Genomic DNA, 16,992 nt, shown 5'->3' with positions numbered 1-16,992 from the left:
ATATAACTTGATCCTTGCTTTTTGTGAAATAAATAACATTCTGAAAAATCCTCTAATTCAAACTTATGTAATGCATAGCTTTCTTTGGCAGGGGCATTTTTCAAATATGAAAATATACTTATTCATAAGAACTCAAATGTGTTTGAGGGCAATACAGCATAGTGATTAGGAGCATGGACTTTGGAACCAGGTTGCCCAGCTTTTTTCTGGCTTCACCATTTATTAGCAGTATGATGTTGGGAGGTTATTTAAAATATCAAAAGCTCAGTTTCCTCGTATTTAAAATGAGAATTGTAATAGAGCCTACCTGGAAGGACTGTTACGAAGAGTAAATGATTTAGTGCACTTAGCATGCTTAGAATGATACCTATAACTGATTGTTTATCAAAAGATTTGATGAAAAGAAACATGAAACTGATACAGGTTAGAAGTTATATTTATAAATGAAGTGTCTGACTCTGTAGACACCTCCTAAACAGCACACATGATTCTTCTTCATGCTTCAGCCATGATAAATATTAGTAGAAGTTACAGAATTTAGAAATCATTTTTAGATATTTGAAACTGGAATATTAAATCTACAAAAGCTGCAAGTGTACTGAGCCTATATTTATGATATCAACCCTACAAAAATCTATAAGAATTAGTGCAGGGACTAGAAAGGCACACAATATAATAAAAAAAAAAGTAATTATGGTTTAGTTTTAGTCTCTCCAGGTCTTTCAGTTTAAAAAATAAATTATTTTCTGATCATAAAAGTGCATGACCACTTTAGTACGTATAGAGTTTTAGTTTGGGAACGTGAGAAAGTTCTGGAGAGGATGGTGGTAGTAGTGGTACAACATTGTTCATGTATGTAATGCCATTGAACTGTATGCTTAAAATGGTTTAAATGGCCAATTTTACAATTTACAAGGAATAAAATAAATACATGAGGCCCAATAGTGGTCTGGAACTCAGACTATCATACTAAGAGTACATAGGCTTTAATATAGTGTTAAGTTTATCTAGCTTAATGAAAGGATTCTGGACAGAAAATACAGTATGGATATTGGCATTTTGTTCAAAGGTATTACAAATGCTCAGGTATGGCTTCCAGGTGCTATCACTACTTGAGACATACTCAGTTGCAAAGGATGAGGGCAGGAGTTCCCGTCGTGGCGCAGTGGTTAACGAATCCGACTAGGAACCATGAGGTGGCGGGTTCGGTCCCTGCCCTTGCTCAGTGGGTTAATGATCCAGCGTTGCCGTGAGCTGTGGTGTAGGTTGCAGACGCAGCTCGGATCCTGCGTTGCTGTGGCTCTGGCGTAGGCTGGTGGCTACAGCTCCGATTGGACCCCTAGCCTGGGAATCTCCATATGCCGCGGGAGCGGCCCAAGAAATAGCAAAAAAAAAAAAAAAAAAAGACCAAAGGATGAGGGCAGACTACCCAAGCACAGGAGAGCCACTGCCTTTGTTTCCCAACAATTTTTAATACAGTTGTTGTCACATAGCCTTCAGGATCTGCATACTTGCTTCCAGTCTTCTAGACCTGGTGCAGTATACAAATGAAGAGTTAACATAATATGCAATTCTGATAACCTTGTTCTATTATGGTTTCTATTGCACATTTATCTTAAATAACTTATGTATTTTCTTTTTTCCTGTTTTTTTATTGTGATAAAATAAACATGAGAGTTCCCTGGTGGCACAGTGGGTTAAGGACCTGGCGTTGTCACTGGTGTGGCTTGAGGTGCAGCTGTGGCATTGGTTCAGTCTCTGGCCTGGGAACTTCCACATGCCAGGGGCACAGCCAAAGACATACACACAACATAAAACTTACCATATTAATCATTTGAAATGCATGGTTATAAATGGTTATAAAACCATCATCAACCTCTATCTCATAACTTTTTCATAATGTAAGACTGAAACTGTATATCTATAAAACAGTCCCTTTCCATTACCTCCTCTCCCCCAGGCCCTGGCAACCACCATTCTGCTTTACATTTCTATGATTTTGACTACTCTAAGTATCTCATATAAATGGGATCATTGTCTTTTTGTGACTGGTTTATTTCACTTAGCATAATGTTCTTAAAGTTCATTCATGTTATAGCATATGTCAGAGTTTCCTTACTTTTTAAGGCCTAACAATATTCCACTGTATGTAAATATACATGTTGCTTATCCATTTATCTGTCAGTAGACTCTGGCTACTTCCATGCTTTAGCTATTGTGAATAATGCTGATGTGAGCATGGGTGTATAGAAATCTTGAGAACCTGCTTTCAATATTTTTGGATGTATACCCAGAAGTGGAACTGCTGTATCATATGTTAATTCTATGTATACCTTTTTGAAGAACCACCATTCCTCACGTTACTACACCATTTAACATTTCTACCTACCAGTGGTGTACAGGGGTTCCAGTTTCTCCACATCCTTACCAACACATGTTATTTTCTTTTTGATAGTAGCCATTCTAATGGCTATAAGGTGGTGTCATTGTAGTTTTGATTTGCATTTCCTTGCTTAGTGATGTTGAGCATTTTTTCACATGCTTATGGGCCACCTGTATATCTTTCTTAGGAAAAGTGTCTTTTTAAGTCTTTTGCTCATTTCTTTCTTTCTTTCTTTCTTTCTTTCTTTTTTTTTTTTTATGGCCAAACCCATGGCCTGCAGATGTTCCCAGGCCAGGGATTGAATGCGTGCCCCAGCAGTAAGCAGAGCCACAGCAGTGACAGTGCTGGATCCTTAACTTGCCACCAAGGAACTCCATTTTGCCCATTTTTTTTAAGGGCCACACTGGAGACATATGGAGGTTCTCAGGCTAGGGGTCAAATCAGAGCTGCTGCCACAGCCACAGTAACACAGGATCCGAGCCATGTTTGTGACCTAACCACAGCTCATGGCAATGCTGGATCCTTAACCCACTGAGCAAGGCCAGGAATTGACCCAGCAACCTCATGGGTACTAGTTAGGTTCTTAACCCGCTGAGCCACAATGGGAACTCCTGGATCATGTGTTTTTATCCATTCTGTCATTCTGTCTTCTGTTGCTGTTGTTGGTTGTGCTGTTCCCGTGGCATGAGGAAATTCTCAGGCCAGGGATTGAGTTTTGCCGCAGCAGCGACCAGAGCCATAGCCGTGACAGTGCCAGATCCTTAACTGCTAGGCTACCAGAGAACTCCTTCAATCTTTGTCATTTGATTGGAGGGTTTAATTACTGATAAGAAGGGTCTTCTGTCATTATGCTATTTCTCTTTTTATATTCCTTAGAGCTTTTTGTTCCTTATTTCCTGGATTACTGTCCTTTGTGTTTAGTTGATTTTTTATAGTGAAATATTTAAATTCCTTATTTTCTTTTGTGTGTATTCTACAGCTATTATAATTGCTTTCATTTTGGTTGCCATGGGGGATTTCCTTTAGCATCCTAAAGTTATAATACTCTTATTTGAATTTCTACCGGCTTAACTTCAGTAATATACAACACCTCTACTTCTTCATAGTTCTGTCCTCACCCTTTTTAATTTTTTTTGGCTGGGGGAGTTCTTGGGCCAGGGATTGAAATACAAGTTGCAGTTTCGACCTACATTTCAGCTGTGGCACCTCCAGATCCTTAACCCACTGTGTTGGACCAGGGATTGAACCCTCTCCTCTGCATTGACCTGAACTACTACAGCTGGATTCTTAACCCATGTAACACAGTGGAAGCTCCCTTTTTCATTGTTGATGTCACAAATTGCATCTTTATGCACAGTGTCCCGCAAAACATAAGTTAATAATTCTTTTAAGGGCAATTATTTCTTAAATTAGAAAATGAGAGTTACATACCAAACTCACAGTAATACTAGCTTTTAGACTAATTTTTTTTTTCTTTTTGGCCACGTCTGTGGTATGTGGAAGTTTCTGAGCCACGGGTCAAACCTGCACCACAGCAGTGACCCAAGCTGCTGCAGTGACAGCACCAGATCCTATACCTGCTGCACCACAAGAGAATTCCTTGACTAATTTATAAAAAATATATTTGTCTCTTAAATTATGCAGAAAACAAAAAATGGAAGTATAAACAATTGTTTATACTTTTATAATTTCTTACGCATTTACCTTTATTGAGATTTTTATTTTTTTCATATGGCTTCTTGTTACTATTTATTTCACTGTGCAGGACTGCCTTGAATATTCCTTGCAGGGCAAGTCTAGTGATAAACTCCCTTAACTTTTATTTCTTTAGCACTGTCTTAATTTTTCTTTCACTTTTATTTATTTATTTAGGCAAAACTATTGCCACTTTATTAATGAAAAAATTTTTTGAATGTTTATTTTTTTACTCAGTGAATTTTATTATATGTATAGTTGTATAACCATCACCACAATCTAATTTTATGACATTGCCAATCCCAAATCCCCAGCCTACCACTACCTTCCCAACCCGTCTTCTATGGTAACCATAAGTTTTTCAAAGTCTGTGAGTCAGTTTCTGTTCTGCAAGTAAGTTCATGTGTACTTTCAAAATTTTTTTATTTTATTTTATTTATTTATTTTTTTGCCTTTTCTAGGGCCGCACCCATGGCATATGGAGGTTCCCAGTATTGGAGCTGTAGCCACCAACCTACGCCAGAGCCACAGCAACGCAGAATCCGAGCTGTGTCTGCGACCTATACCACAGCTGACAGCAATGCCAGATCCTTAACCCAGTGAGTGAGGCCAGGGATCGAACCTGCAACCTCATGGTTCCTAGTCGGATTCGTTAACCACTGAGCCATGACGGAACTCCCAATTTGTGTACTTTTTTTAGATTCCATATGTAAGTGATAACATAAGATGTTGGTGTCTCACTGCCTGACTAACTTCACTTAGCATGATAATTTCTAGGTCCATCCATGTTGCTGCAAATGCATTATTTCATTCCCTTTTATGACTAATGTTCCATTGTGTATATGTACCACATCTTATTTATCCACTCCTATGTCAATGGACATTTAGGTTTCTTCCATGTCCTGGCAATTGTATATAGTGCTGCAATGAGCACTGGGGTACATGCATCTTTTTGAGTCATAGTTTTCTCTGGATAGATGCCCAGGTGTGGGATTGCTGGATCAAATGGTAATTCTATTTTTAGTTTTTTGAAGAATTGCCCTACTGTTTTCCATAGTTGTTGCACCAATTTACTTTTTTACCAACAAGAGTGTTCCTTTTTCTCCACACCCTCACCAGCATTTATTGTTTGTAGAGTTTTGATGATGGCCATTGTGGCTGGTGTAATGTGGCACCTCATAGTAGTTTTGATTTGTTGCATTTCTCTAATAATTAGTGATGTTGAACATCTTTTCATGTGTTTTTTGGCCATCTATATGTCTTCTTTAGAGAATTGTCTTTAGATCTTCTGTCCATTTTTTGATGGGGTAGTTTGTTTTTTTGGTATTGGGCTTCAGGAGGTGTTTATGTATTTTGGAGATTAATCCCTTATCAGTTGCTTCATTTGCAATTTTTCTCCATTCTGTGGGTTGTCTTTTCATTTTGTTTAGGGTTTCCTTTGTTGTACAAAAACTTTTAAGTTTGATTAGGTCCCATTTGTTTATTTTTGTTTTTATTGTTACTACTCTAGGAGGTGTATCTGAGAGATACTGCTGTAATTTATGTCAGAGAGTGGTCTGTGTTTTCCTAGAAGAGTTTTATACTTTCCAGTTTTATATGTAGGTCTTTAATCCATTTTGAGTTTATTTTTGTGTATGGTATTAGGGAGTGTTCTAATTTCATTCTTTCACAGGTAGCTGTCCAGTTTTCTCAGCATCACTTATTGAAAGGACTTTACTGTATATTCTTCCATCTTTTGTCATAGATTAGTTGACCATAGAAGAGTGGGTTTAATTCTTGGCTTTTTATCTTGTTCCACTGATCTATATTTCTGTTTTACCAGTACCATACTATTTTGATGACTGTAGCTTTGTAGTATAGTCTGAAGCCTGGGAACCTGCTTCCTCCAGCTCCATTTTTTTTTTCCTCCATGACTTTGGCTATTCTGGGTCTTTTGTGCTTCCAAACAAACCTTAAAATATTTTGTTCTAGTTCTGTGAAAAAATGCCATTGGTAATTTGTTGGGGATTGCTTTGAGTCTGTAGATTGCCTTACATAGTGTAGTCATTTTGACAATATTGATTCTTCCAATCCCGGAGCATGGTATATCTTTCTGTGTCATCTTTGATTTTTTTCATCAGTATCTTATAGTTTTCAGAGTCTTTTGTCTCTTTAGGTAGGTTTATTCTAGGTATTTTATTCTTTTTGATGTGATGGTAAATGGGATTGTTTCCCTAATTTTTCTTTCTAATCTTTGATTATTAGTATATAGAAATGAAGTCAATTTCTGTGTATTACCAGTCAGAATGGCCATCATTAATAAATCCACAAATAACAAGTGCTGGAGGGGCTGTGGAGAAAAGGGAACCCTCCTACACTGTTGGTGGGAATGTCAACTGGTACAGCCACTATGGAGAACAGTTTGGAGATACCTTAGAAATCTATACATAGAACTTCCATATGACCCCGCAATCCCACTCTTGGGCATCTATCCGGACAAAACTCTACTTAAAGAGACACGTGCACCCGCATGTTCATTGCGGCACTACTCACAATAGCCAAGACATGGAAACAACCCAAGTGTCCATCGACAGATGATTGGATTCGGAAGAAGTGGTATATATACACAATGGAATACTACTCAGCCATAAAAAGGAATGACATAATGCCATTTGCAGCAACATGGATGGAGCTAGAGAATCTCATACTGAGTGAAATGAGCCAGAAAGACAAAGACAAATACCATATGATATCACTTATAACTGGAATCTAATATCCAGCACAAATGAACATCTCCTCAGAAAAGAAAATCATGGACTTGGAGAAGAGACTTGTGGCTGCCTGATGGGAGGGGGAGGGGGGGGAGTGGGAGGGATCGGGAGCTTGGGCTTATCAGACACAACTTAGAATAGATTAGCAAGGAGATCCTGCTGAATAGCATTGAGAACTTTGTCTAGATGCTCATGTTGCAACAGAACAAAGGGTGGGGGAAAAAATATAATTGTAATGTACATGTAAGGATAACCTGACCTCCTTGCTGTACAGTGGGAAAATTAAAAAAAATTATAAAAAAAAATTTCTGTGTATTAATTTTGTATCCTGCAACTTTACTAAATTCATTGATGAGTTTTCTGGTAGCATCTTTAGGATTTTCTAGGTGATAGTTATTTTATTTTTTTTTCTCTGTGATTGCCATGTCTAGGACTTTCAAAGCTATGTTGAATCGTATTGGTGAGAGCAGAACTTACTTGTCTTGTTCTTGACCTTAGTGGGAATTCTTTAAAGTTTTCACCATTGCACCACTGAGAATGATGTTAGCTTTTTTTTTTGGGGGGGGGGGTCATATATCACCTTTATTATGCTGAGGTAGGTTCCTTCTATGCCCACTTTCTGGAGGGTTTTTTTTTTTTTAATTCAGAAATGGGTGTTGGATTTTGTCAAAAGCTTTTTTGGCATCTGTTTGAGTTTTGTTTTGTTTTGTTTTCTGTTTTTTTTTTAGGACTGCACTCATGGCACATGGAGGTTCCCAGGTTAGGGGTCAAATTGGAGCTGTAGCCCCTGGCCTATACCATAGCCACAGCAACAACAGATCTGAGCCACATCTGCAACCTACACCACAGCTCACAGCAACACTGGATCCTTAACCCCTGAGTGAGGCCAGGGATTGAACCCACAACCTCATGGTTCCTAGTCGGATTCATTTCCACTGTGCCACAACAGGAACTCTTCAAAGAACCAGGTTTTAGTTTCATTGATCTTTTCTGTGGTTTTCTTCATTTCTATTTTTTTCTGCTCTGATCTTTATGATTGATCCATTGGTTGTACAGTAACATGTTGCTTAGTCTTCACATGTTTGTGGTTTTTTGCAGTTTTTTTTCTTGTTGTTGATGTCCAGTCATATAGCATTGTGGTTGGAAAACATGCTTGGTATGCTTCGGGGTTTTTTTTGTTTGTTTGTTTTTTTTGTCTTTTTGCCATTTCTTGGGCCGTTCCATGGCATATGGAGGTTCCCAGGCTAGGGGTCAAATTGGAGCTGTAGCCGCTGGTCTATACCATAGCCACAGCAACTCAGGATCTAAGCCACGTCTGTGACCTATACCACAGCTCATGGCAACGCTGGATCCTTAACCCACTGAGCAAGGCCAGGGATCAAACCTGCAACCTCATGGTTGCTAGTCGGATTCGTTAACCACTGAGTCACAACAGGAACTCCATGCTTCTGTTTTTTAAATTCACCGAGGCTTGACTGGTGGTCTGGAATATGATCAATCCTAGAGAATGTTGTATGTGCACTTGTGTCAAGTGGCTTTTGGATGGAATGTTCTATAAATATTTATTAAGTCCATCTGGTCTAATGCATCATTTAAGGCCCACATTGCCTTGTTCACTTCCTGTCTGATCTTTCCATTGCTGGTGGGGTGTTAAAGTCCCTCACTATTACTGTGTTATTGTCAATTTCTCCTTTTCAGGTTGTTAGCAGATGCCTTATTTATTGAGGTGATCCTATGTTGGGTGCATACATATTTACAATTGTTTTATCTTTTTCTTGGATTGATATTTCGATCATTACACAATGTCCTTCTTTGTCTCCTCTAATATTCTTTATTTGAAGGTCTATTTTGTCTTAATGAGTATTGATACTCTTGCTTTCTTTTGATTACCATTTCCATGGAATTTTTTCTTCCATCCTCTCACTTTCAATTTATATGTGTCCCTAGAACTGAGGTGGGTCTCTTGAAGACAGCATATATATGGGTCTTGGTTTTGTATCCATTCAGCCAGTCTGTGTCTTTTGGTTGGGGCATTTAGTCCATTTACATTTAAGGTAATTATTGATATGTGTGTTATTATTGCCATTTTATTAATCATTTTGATTTGCTTTTGTTGGTCTTTTTTCTTCCCTTCTTCTCTTGTGGATTTTTTTTTCTCCCCACCCCTTTTTTTCTTTTTTCTTTCTTTCTTTCTTTTTTGATTTTTAGGGCCACACCTGTGACATATGGAAGTTCCCAGGCTAAGGGTCAATCAGAGCTGTAGCCACTGGCCTATGCCAGCCACAGCAAAACCAGAGCTGCATCGAGCTGCATCTGACCTACACCACAGCTCACAGCAACGCCATTTCCTTCACCCACTGAGCAAGGCCAGGGATCAAACCTGAATCCTCATGGATACTGGTCAGATTTGTTTCTGCTGAGCTATGATGGGAACTCCGTCTTGTAGTTTGATGACTGTCTTTAGTGTTGTGTTTGGATTGCTTTTTCTTATTTGTGTGGGCATATCTATTTTATTTTTCATTTGTAATTACCATGAAGTTTTGATATAGGACTCTCTCTCTATATACATATATATGTATACATATACACACACACACACACAACACACACACACACAAGATCGTTTAAAATTTTTGGTCTCCAGCACATCTCCAGTATCCCGCATTTGTACCCTCCTCTTCTCGTGATTTCTGTGTTTGGGTAGTGTATTTTGTGTGGATGATTTCCTACCTTTACTATATGTGTGCTTTTACTGGTGAACGTTGTCATTTGTAATATATTTTTCTTTTATAGTGATTTTAATTTTTTTCCATTACAGCTGGTTTGCAGTGTTCTGTCAATTTTCTATTGTCAACAAGGTGATCCAATCATACATACATTATACATTCTTTTTTCTCACATTATCATGCTCCATCATAAGTGACTAGATAATAGTTCCTAGTGCTAATTTTTGTTTCTAATTGTAGCCTTTTCTTTTCCACCTAGAGCAGTTCTGTTAGTATTTGTTAAAAAGGTGGTTTAGTGATGCTGAATTCTCTTAGCTTTTGCTTGTCTGTAAATCTTTTGATTTCTCTTTCAAATCTGAATGAGAGGCTTGCTGGGTAGAGTAATCTTGGTTGGCAGTTTTTTTCCTTACATCACTTTTAAGTATATAGTGCCACTCCCTTCTGGCTTGCAGAGTTACTGCTAAAAAAACAGCTGATAACCTTATTGGGGTTTCCTTGTATGTTACTTGTTTCTTTTCCCTAACTGGTTTCAACATTTTCTCTTTGTCTTTAATTTTGGTCAGTTTGATTAATATGTGTCTTGGGGTGTTCCTCCTATGGTTTATTTTACATAGTACCTGTGCTTCCTGAATTTGAGTGAGTGATTCCTTCCCATGTTAGGGTAATATTTGACTGTTATCTCTTCAGATGTTTTCTCTGACCCTTTCTCTCCCTCTTCCCCTTCTGGCACCCCTATAATGTGGATATTGGTGCATTTAACCTTGTCCCAGAGTTCTCTTAGATGGTCTTCATTTCTTTTCAATATTTCTTCTCTTTTCTGTACCATGTCTGTGATTTCCACCAGTCTGTTTTACACCTCACTTATTTGTTCTTCTACCTCCTGTATTCTGCTATTGGTTCCTTCTAGTGAATTTTTAAATTGCAGTTATTGTATTTTCCATCTCTGTTTGCTTAACCCTTAAATCTTCTGTTCTTTGCTCACTGTTTGTTGTAATTTATCAGTCTTTGCCTCCAGTTTATTTCCAAGATCTTGAATCATCTTTACTATCATTAGTCTAGTCTTTTTTCATGGAGGTTAGTTATCTCCAGCTCACTTAGCTGTTTTTCTGGGTTTTTTTCTTGTTCCCTTATTTGAGTCATAATTCTCTGCTCTTTCATTTTGTGTGGATTTTTGAGTGGTCTCTTTTTTGCAGACAATAATGTTGTAGTCTCTCTTGCTTCTGATGTCTGCCTCCCTTGTGGCTGAAGTTGGTATGGGACCTTGCTGCAGGCTTCCTGATTGATGGGAGGGACTGGTGCCTGCCTGCTGGTAGGTGGAGCTGATTCTTATCCCTCTGGTGGGGCTTTGTCTCTGGGTGTGATTAGAGGTGGCTGTGTGCCTGGAGGGGTCTTTGTGGATGGGTGCTCCTCTCTTCCCACCCAGTTTGTTGTTTGGCCTGGGCTTCTCAGCCCTGATTGGTAGTGCCAAATTTTTCCAAAATGGCCACCTCTAGAGGAGTTCACACTGGTGATTATTTCCAAGACCTTTGCCTCCAATGTCCTAACCCCACAATGAGCCTCAGTCTCCCCTGTTTCCCAGGAGATCCTCCAAGAATCACAGTCAGGTCTGTCCCAGATGCCTATGGAGTCTCTGGTTGTTTGTTATCCTTTCCTTTTACACCAGCCGTTTTAATTTCATTAGAATGGTTAATAACAGCTAAGGATTATGTTTTCAGCAGTTTTCTTCTCAATCCTCTTCTCTTTCTCAAGTCATTTATTAATTCCAGAGAGGATAAATCTGTCATCCAGATTCCACTGGTAAAGATTTGTCGCCAGTTACCTACTGCTGAGCTTTCTTCAACTCATACACCACCAACCAATTGCTAGGCAAAGCCTTCCTCCCTTACCTTTTACTTACCCCACAGAGTCTTGGTTATATTAAATTGAGAGTCTGAAAGTTAATCTTAATTTTGATACTAGTCTTTATGGCTAGTGCCCTGGTTTTGGATTTGCCCTCGTCAGATCACAAGACACCACAATAAATAGCCTAGGGCCAAATTTCCTGTGTTGAGCTGGTCCATTTACAGTCTTATCTTTTGCAACTGAGTGTGTTGTATGCAGTTCCAGAGCCTTTACACTATGCCTAGGTAGTTGCAAGACATCCTGATACAAATAATCATGCTGTATATTCTGTGCTTCTTGTGGATACTTTTCTCAAAACTATATAAACTCAGTTCTGGGAGTTCCCACTGTGGCACGGTGGGATAATGATCTGGCTTGTCTCTGTAGAGGCACTGGTTTGATCCCCAGGCCGGCGCTGTGGGTTAAGGCTGTGGCATTGGTGCAGATGTGTAGTAGGTTGCAGCTGTGGCTTGGATTTGACACCTGGCCTGGGAACTTTTGTATGCCATGGATGCAGCCAAAAAAGAAAATATATGAATTCAGTGCTGAGTTAAAATTTCTTTGTCCTTCGAGTTTGACCATCAATCCAAACCTGAGGCCATAAGAATAGTGAGTACTGTTGGTGGCAATGCAAAAGTAAAATACATATTTATTGTAGAAAATAAGAACATTCATAAGCATAAAGAAGGTAATATTCCCTGTAAGCCTGTAACTCAGAAATATTCACTATTAATAATTTGGTGGATTTATACAATTCTAAATTTCCTATAAAATGTATTTTTGAATAAGCTGGAGATAAGAAATTACATAATATTTTAGGACCATGCTATTTTCCTTTGAAAAAATGTATCATGAACAATTCCCCACAGTTCCATGTATTATTGGTTTAGTGATATATTCTTTAGGACAAATATGTAACTTGGTGGAGTTCCTGATGTGGCTCAGTGGGTTAAGGATCTGCTGCAGTGTAGGTCACAGATGTGGCTCAGATCTGGTGTGGCTGTGGCTGTGGCATAGGCCTGCTGCTGCAACTCTGATTCTACCCCTAGCCTGGGAACTTTCATACGCCATGGGTGCAGCTGTAAAAAAAAAAATATGTAACTTGACTTATATAAAGTTTAAAGTTACATTGGCCCCCTTGTAACAATTTTAAGTGATTAGAAATATATGCTTGCTTCCAAGGTGATCAGATTATATGTTTGGATACTTAAGCAACAATGCAAAAAATCCAAAACTAGTTTCATTTCGAGTGGCACAGATGACCTAGTATTTTACCTTTATGATAAACAAAGGGGGAATTAATTATTATTTAATGTGAATAATGAAGTTTATTAGAATAATATAGAAATTTTTCTTGCCTATTCTTACTTTCAAGAAGAGATCTCTGAATAAATTTTGAGTAGCATTGACACGTAGGTTGCTTTAGGGATGCTTGAAACATATTCTGTTCTCACTGAATCACCTTTTCCTGAATTTGATTTTTTACTTTCCACAACTGTAGTGCCTATGAGATTATCAAGCTGAAGGGGTATACCTCTTGGGCTATTGGACTGTCTGTGACAGATCTGGTAGGATCAATTTTGAAAAATCTTAGAAGAGTGCATCCAGTTTCTACTATGGTTAAGGTAGGCTTAAATAGAATCTTCACTTAATCATCTTTCTTTTAATATTGCTGAATCCTTACTATGTGCCAGGCATCATATAGAATGTTGAGAATATACTGGTGAACAAAATAGAGGCCCTGACCTCATAGAGTTCAATGAAAGAAAGGAACTTAATAATTAACAATTACAAGAATAAATATAAATAACATGGTGTGTTAAGTGCTATGATGACAAATGACAAAAGTTCCTGAGAGTATACAAGACAAGAATATAAGTCCTCCAGGAAGGGAGCAAGGGGGCTTTTCCTAAGGAAATAAATGTGACCTAATCTGAATAATGAGTACAAGTTAATTTGGAAGCCCAGGACTAATATTCCAAGCAGAGGGAACACATGTGCTCAGGACTTGAGGTAGATGTAAGTGTGGGGCACTTGAGATCTGAAAAAACAAACAAACAAACAAACAAACAAACCCAGTTGTTGAAATGCACAGAGCAAAAGGAGCAAAGGGAAGTGCATGATAAGACTGGAGGAAGTAAGTGGAGTAACGCCACTGAAAGCTTTACAAAGGGTTTGGGTCCTTACCTTAAGACCAAAGGGACTAAAGAAAGGGACTGGTCTTTACAGGTTTTTTGTTATAAAGATTCCTCGTCTGTGATGGGTAGAATAGACTTGAAGGGGACAGAATGGATATAGGTAAACTGGGGGAAAAGGCTGTGCAATAGCTCAGAATAGAGAGGATGGTAGTGGTAGAGGTGGAAGAGAAGGAGTCAAATTTGAGATACCCTGTATTTAGAAGATAAAATTCATAGGTCTTGATAATGGAAGGAAGTGAGAAATGTGGGAGATAAAGAGCATTCTTAGGTTTCTGTTTTGCACATTGGGTGTGTGATAAATCCAATGAGAAGGGCAAATGAAAATGAAATGAAGAAGGGCAAAAAAAAAAAATCAGGTTTTTGAAAATCATGTTTGCAGTTAGGGAGAGAATAAATCGAATTTGAAGATGCCTTTGCAGTATCTGGGAGGAAATAAGCAGTTGGGTACAAGCTTCTGGAATTCATTAAAAGAGTTTTGGATTGGAGTTATTGGGACTTTTGGTTAAAAGCCACAGAAGCCAACTCAAACTAGCATAAGCAAAAAGATAATGTATTGGCTCATATAACTGAAATGCCAAGGACGCCTGTACTAGGTGCTCAAACTCTATCATTAGAGCTATCTTTTCTTTCCAGGATCTTGGCTCATCTGTTCATTCTTATTGGGTCTTGTCTCATGTGGACTTTTCCCATGGAGTATCAAAGATGGCTCCTAGCATCTGCAGGCTTAGAGCCCATAATATTAGGAAACTGCCTCTTCCTTTACCCATATTAGTTTCTTGATAATTGGCCTTTCTGGGATCATTATCCATTGCTGTGATACTATTAATTTGTGGGAGAGGAAATTCCAAAAGGAAAATAGAGGTTCTGTTATATAAAAAAAGAAGAGGAAGAGATATTGGACAGGCAAAGAAATAGGTATCCCTTATACATGGTAACTGAAGCCATGAAATTTCAGTGAGCTTACCTGAAGAGACAGTATAAAATGAGAAAACAGATTGAGATTGGGTTTTGAGGAATTTCAGTATTTAAAAGCTGCGTTTATAGTGTGAGTCCATGATGGTGGCCAGAGTTAAAGAAAAACCAAGAGAACGTGGAATTATGTTAACCAAAAGAAAAGAGGATGCCTTAAAGTTGAAAGAATTGGTTTTCTGTTGTTGATTTGATGTGAAGTCATATAAAATACGGGGTTAAAAATGCCAGGAGGATAAAGTGACAGAGGTCACTGATAACCTTAGCAGGAGATGTTTAATAAAGTAATAGGATGTGAAAAAGTCTCTGATTGGAGTACACCAGGGTTTTCATAACTTTGGCCCTATTGACTTTTGGGCCAGATAATTGGTCATTATTGGGGCTATGGGATCTTAGCAGCATCCATGGCTTCTATTCATTAGATGCCCGTAGCACACCAGTTTGACAATCAAAAATTGTCTCCAGATATTACTTAATGTCCCTTGGGAGACAAAATCACCTCCAGCTAAGAACCTCTTAAGTAGACTGGAGAAATTAAAGCAGTGTAAAAGCCGTTTTGAGGTAAGTTGGCTGTGAATTTAAGGAAAGGGAGCAGTAATTGGAGAGGAAACTCAGGGCAAGGCAATTTTTTGTTTGTTTGTTTTAAAGATAAGATGTTTACAACATTGTAAGTCAACTATACTTTATTAAAAAATCTTACATTTCTCATCAAAAAATAAGATGTTGATGGTAAAGAAGATATTGAAGATAGAAATAATAAGCACAGAGGGTGGGATCCAGAGCATGGGTGAAAGTATTAGCCCTAGAAAGGAGAGAGTGTTTTTTTGCTTGTTTGTTTTTGTTTTTTTTTGTCTTTTTGCCTTTTTTGGGGCCAAACCTGCGGCATATGGAGGTTCCCAGGCTAGGGGTTGAATCGGAGCTGTAGCTGCCGGCCTATACCAGAGCCACAGCAATGCGGGATCCGAGCCCTGCCCGCAACCTACACCACAGCCCACGGCAACGCCGGACCCCCAACCCACGGAGCAAGGGCAGGGACTGAACCTGCAACCTCATGGTTCCTAGTCGGGTTCGGTAACCACTGCGCCATGACGGGAACTCCTAAGAGAGAGTGTTTTAATAGGGGACAACAAAGAGGAGATAGGTAGTGAATCGTGTAGATCTCTAAGTTTGGCATTGGAAGCATCTGATGACTTCAATCTTTTCAGTGAAAGGAGATAAAATCATCTACTGAGTCAGGGGAGGTATAGAAAAGTCAGATGTTTGAGAAGATTTGGAATCATCTTTGTAGATAGAAATACAATTGACAAAAATAAAGGCAGAATTACTCTCAGGTGGATGTTTATTTGAGGTAGTAAGCATTAATTTTGACGTAAGTTAAAGATCAGCTTTTTTTATGTGGTTTTCTGTAGGGATCTGAGCACAGAAAAGGAGAAAGTAGATCTGAATTCATCCGGTTTGGGTTTAACTTGAGGAGTGTTAAAAGGAGAGGGGGAAGAGAGAAAGACAGAGAGATAGATAGATGTAGGTGATTTTGGTTTGTACACACACATGTTGAAAATGGGTTTGACCTTCTGCCAAAGGGTCATAGACAGATTCAGGATCTTCACCCTTAAATGTTATCAACATACAATTGAATAAATTACAAAAAAAATGAGTAATAAAGAATTTAAGAGGAGTTCCTGTTGTGGCTTAGTGGAAACTATCTGACTAGCATCAATGAGGACGCAGGTTCGATCCCTGGCCTCACTCAGCGGATTAAGAATACGGCATTGCTGTGAGCTGTGATGTAGCTCGCAGACAAAGCTTGGATCCTGCATTGCTATGGCTGTGGCATAGGCCGACAGCTATAGCTCTGATTTGATTCCTAGTCTGGGAACCTCCATATGCTGTGAGTGTGGCCCTAAAAAGACAAAAAAAAAAAATTTAAGAAATATTTATAAAAACTAAAAATTAAAATAGGCAAAGGGACTTAGGGTGTGGCAAAAGGGTTAGAGAATGAACCCAAGAAAGAATCTTAAGTTGGATATGGAGGAACCTCATGACAAGTTTCAAAGTAGGATACTTATGCTGGAAGGAGAAGGTTCTATGAGCTAAAGTCAAGAAATTGGAAAGAAAGGGAATTGGTTGGTTTATCCACACGGACAATGAATTCACCAAGGATAATGGCAGAAATTAGGATGGAGAAAGAGGAATGCTGGGTGTCAAAGTCTTTTATGAATGAGATGGAATAACCAAGAGGTCATTACAAAGAGGAGAAGAGCTGAATAAGATGAACCTCAAAAAATGGGGGGAATTTTTTGTTTGTAAGAGAGCAAGAGATTAATAATTTAAAAGAGACAATGAGGAGTATACAGTGGATTCCACACACTCTTCCTTTTTTGAGGGTATAC

The 16,992-nt window shown here is 38.6% G+C and overlaps 1 protein-coding gene across 7 annotated transcripts in view; it reads left to right on the top strand.

The window, feature by feature from the left end:
- Nucleotides 1-16,992, top strand: part of LOC125125319 (L-lactate dehydrogenase C chain) — a 59,767-nt gene that overhangs the window by 40,135 nt on the left and 2,640 nt on the right. For 5 of the 7 annotated variants that reach the window (XM_047776162.1, XM_047776164.1, XM_047776161.1 and 2 more), the window contains one exon: nucleotides 12,937-13,060. The exons of the other annotated variants lie outside the window; for them this stretch is intronic. In XM_047776162.1, the coding sequence (XP_047632118.1) occupies nucleotides 12,937-13,060 (124 nt within the window). The remainder of the gene's footprint in view (nucleotides 1-12,936; nucleotides 13,061-16,992) is intronic. 7 annotated transcript variants of the gene reach the window in all.

This window comes from Phacochoerus africanus, chromosome 4 (genome assembly GCF_016906955.1).
Source record: "Phacochoerus africanus isolate WHEZ1 chromosome 4, ROS_Pafr_v1, whole genome shotgun sequence".
NCBI lineage: Eukaryota > Metazoa > Chordata > Mammalia > Artiodactyla > Suidae > Phacochoerus > Phacochoerus africanus.
Note: the sequence above shows the minus strand (reverse complement) of the source record. Positions and strands in the feature narration are given on the sequence as shown.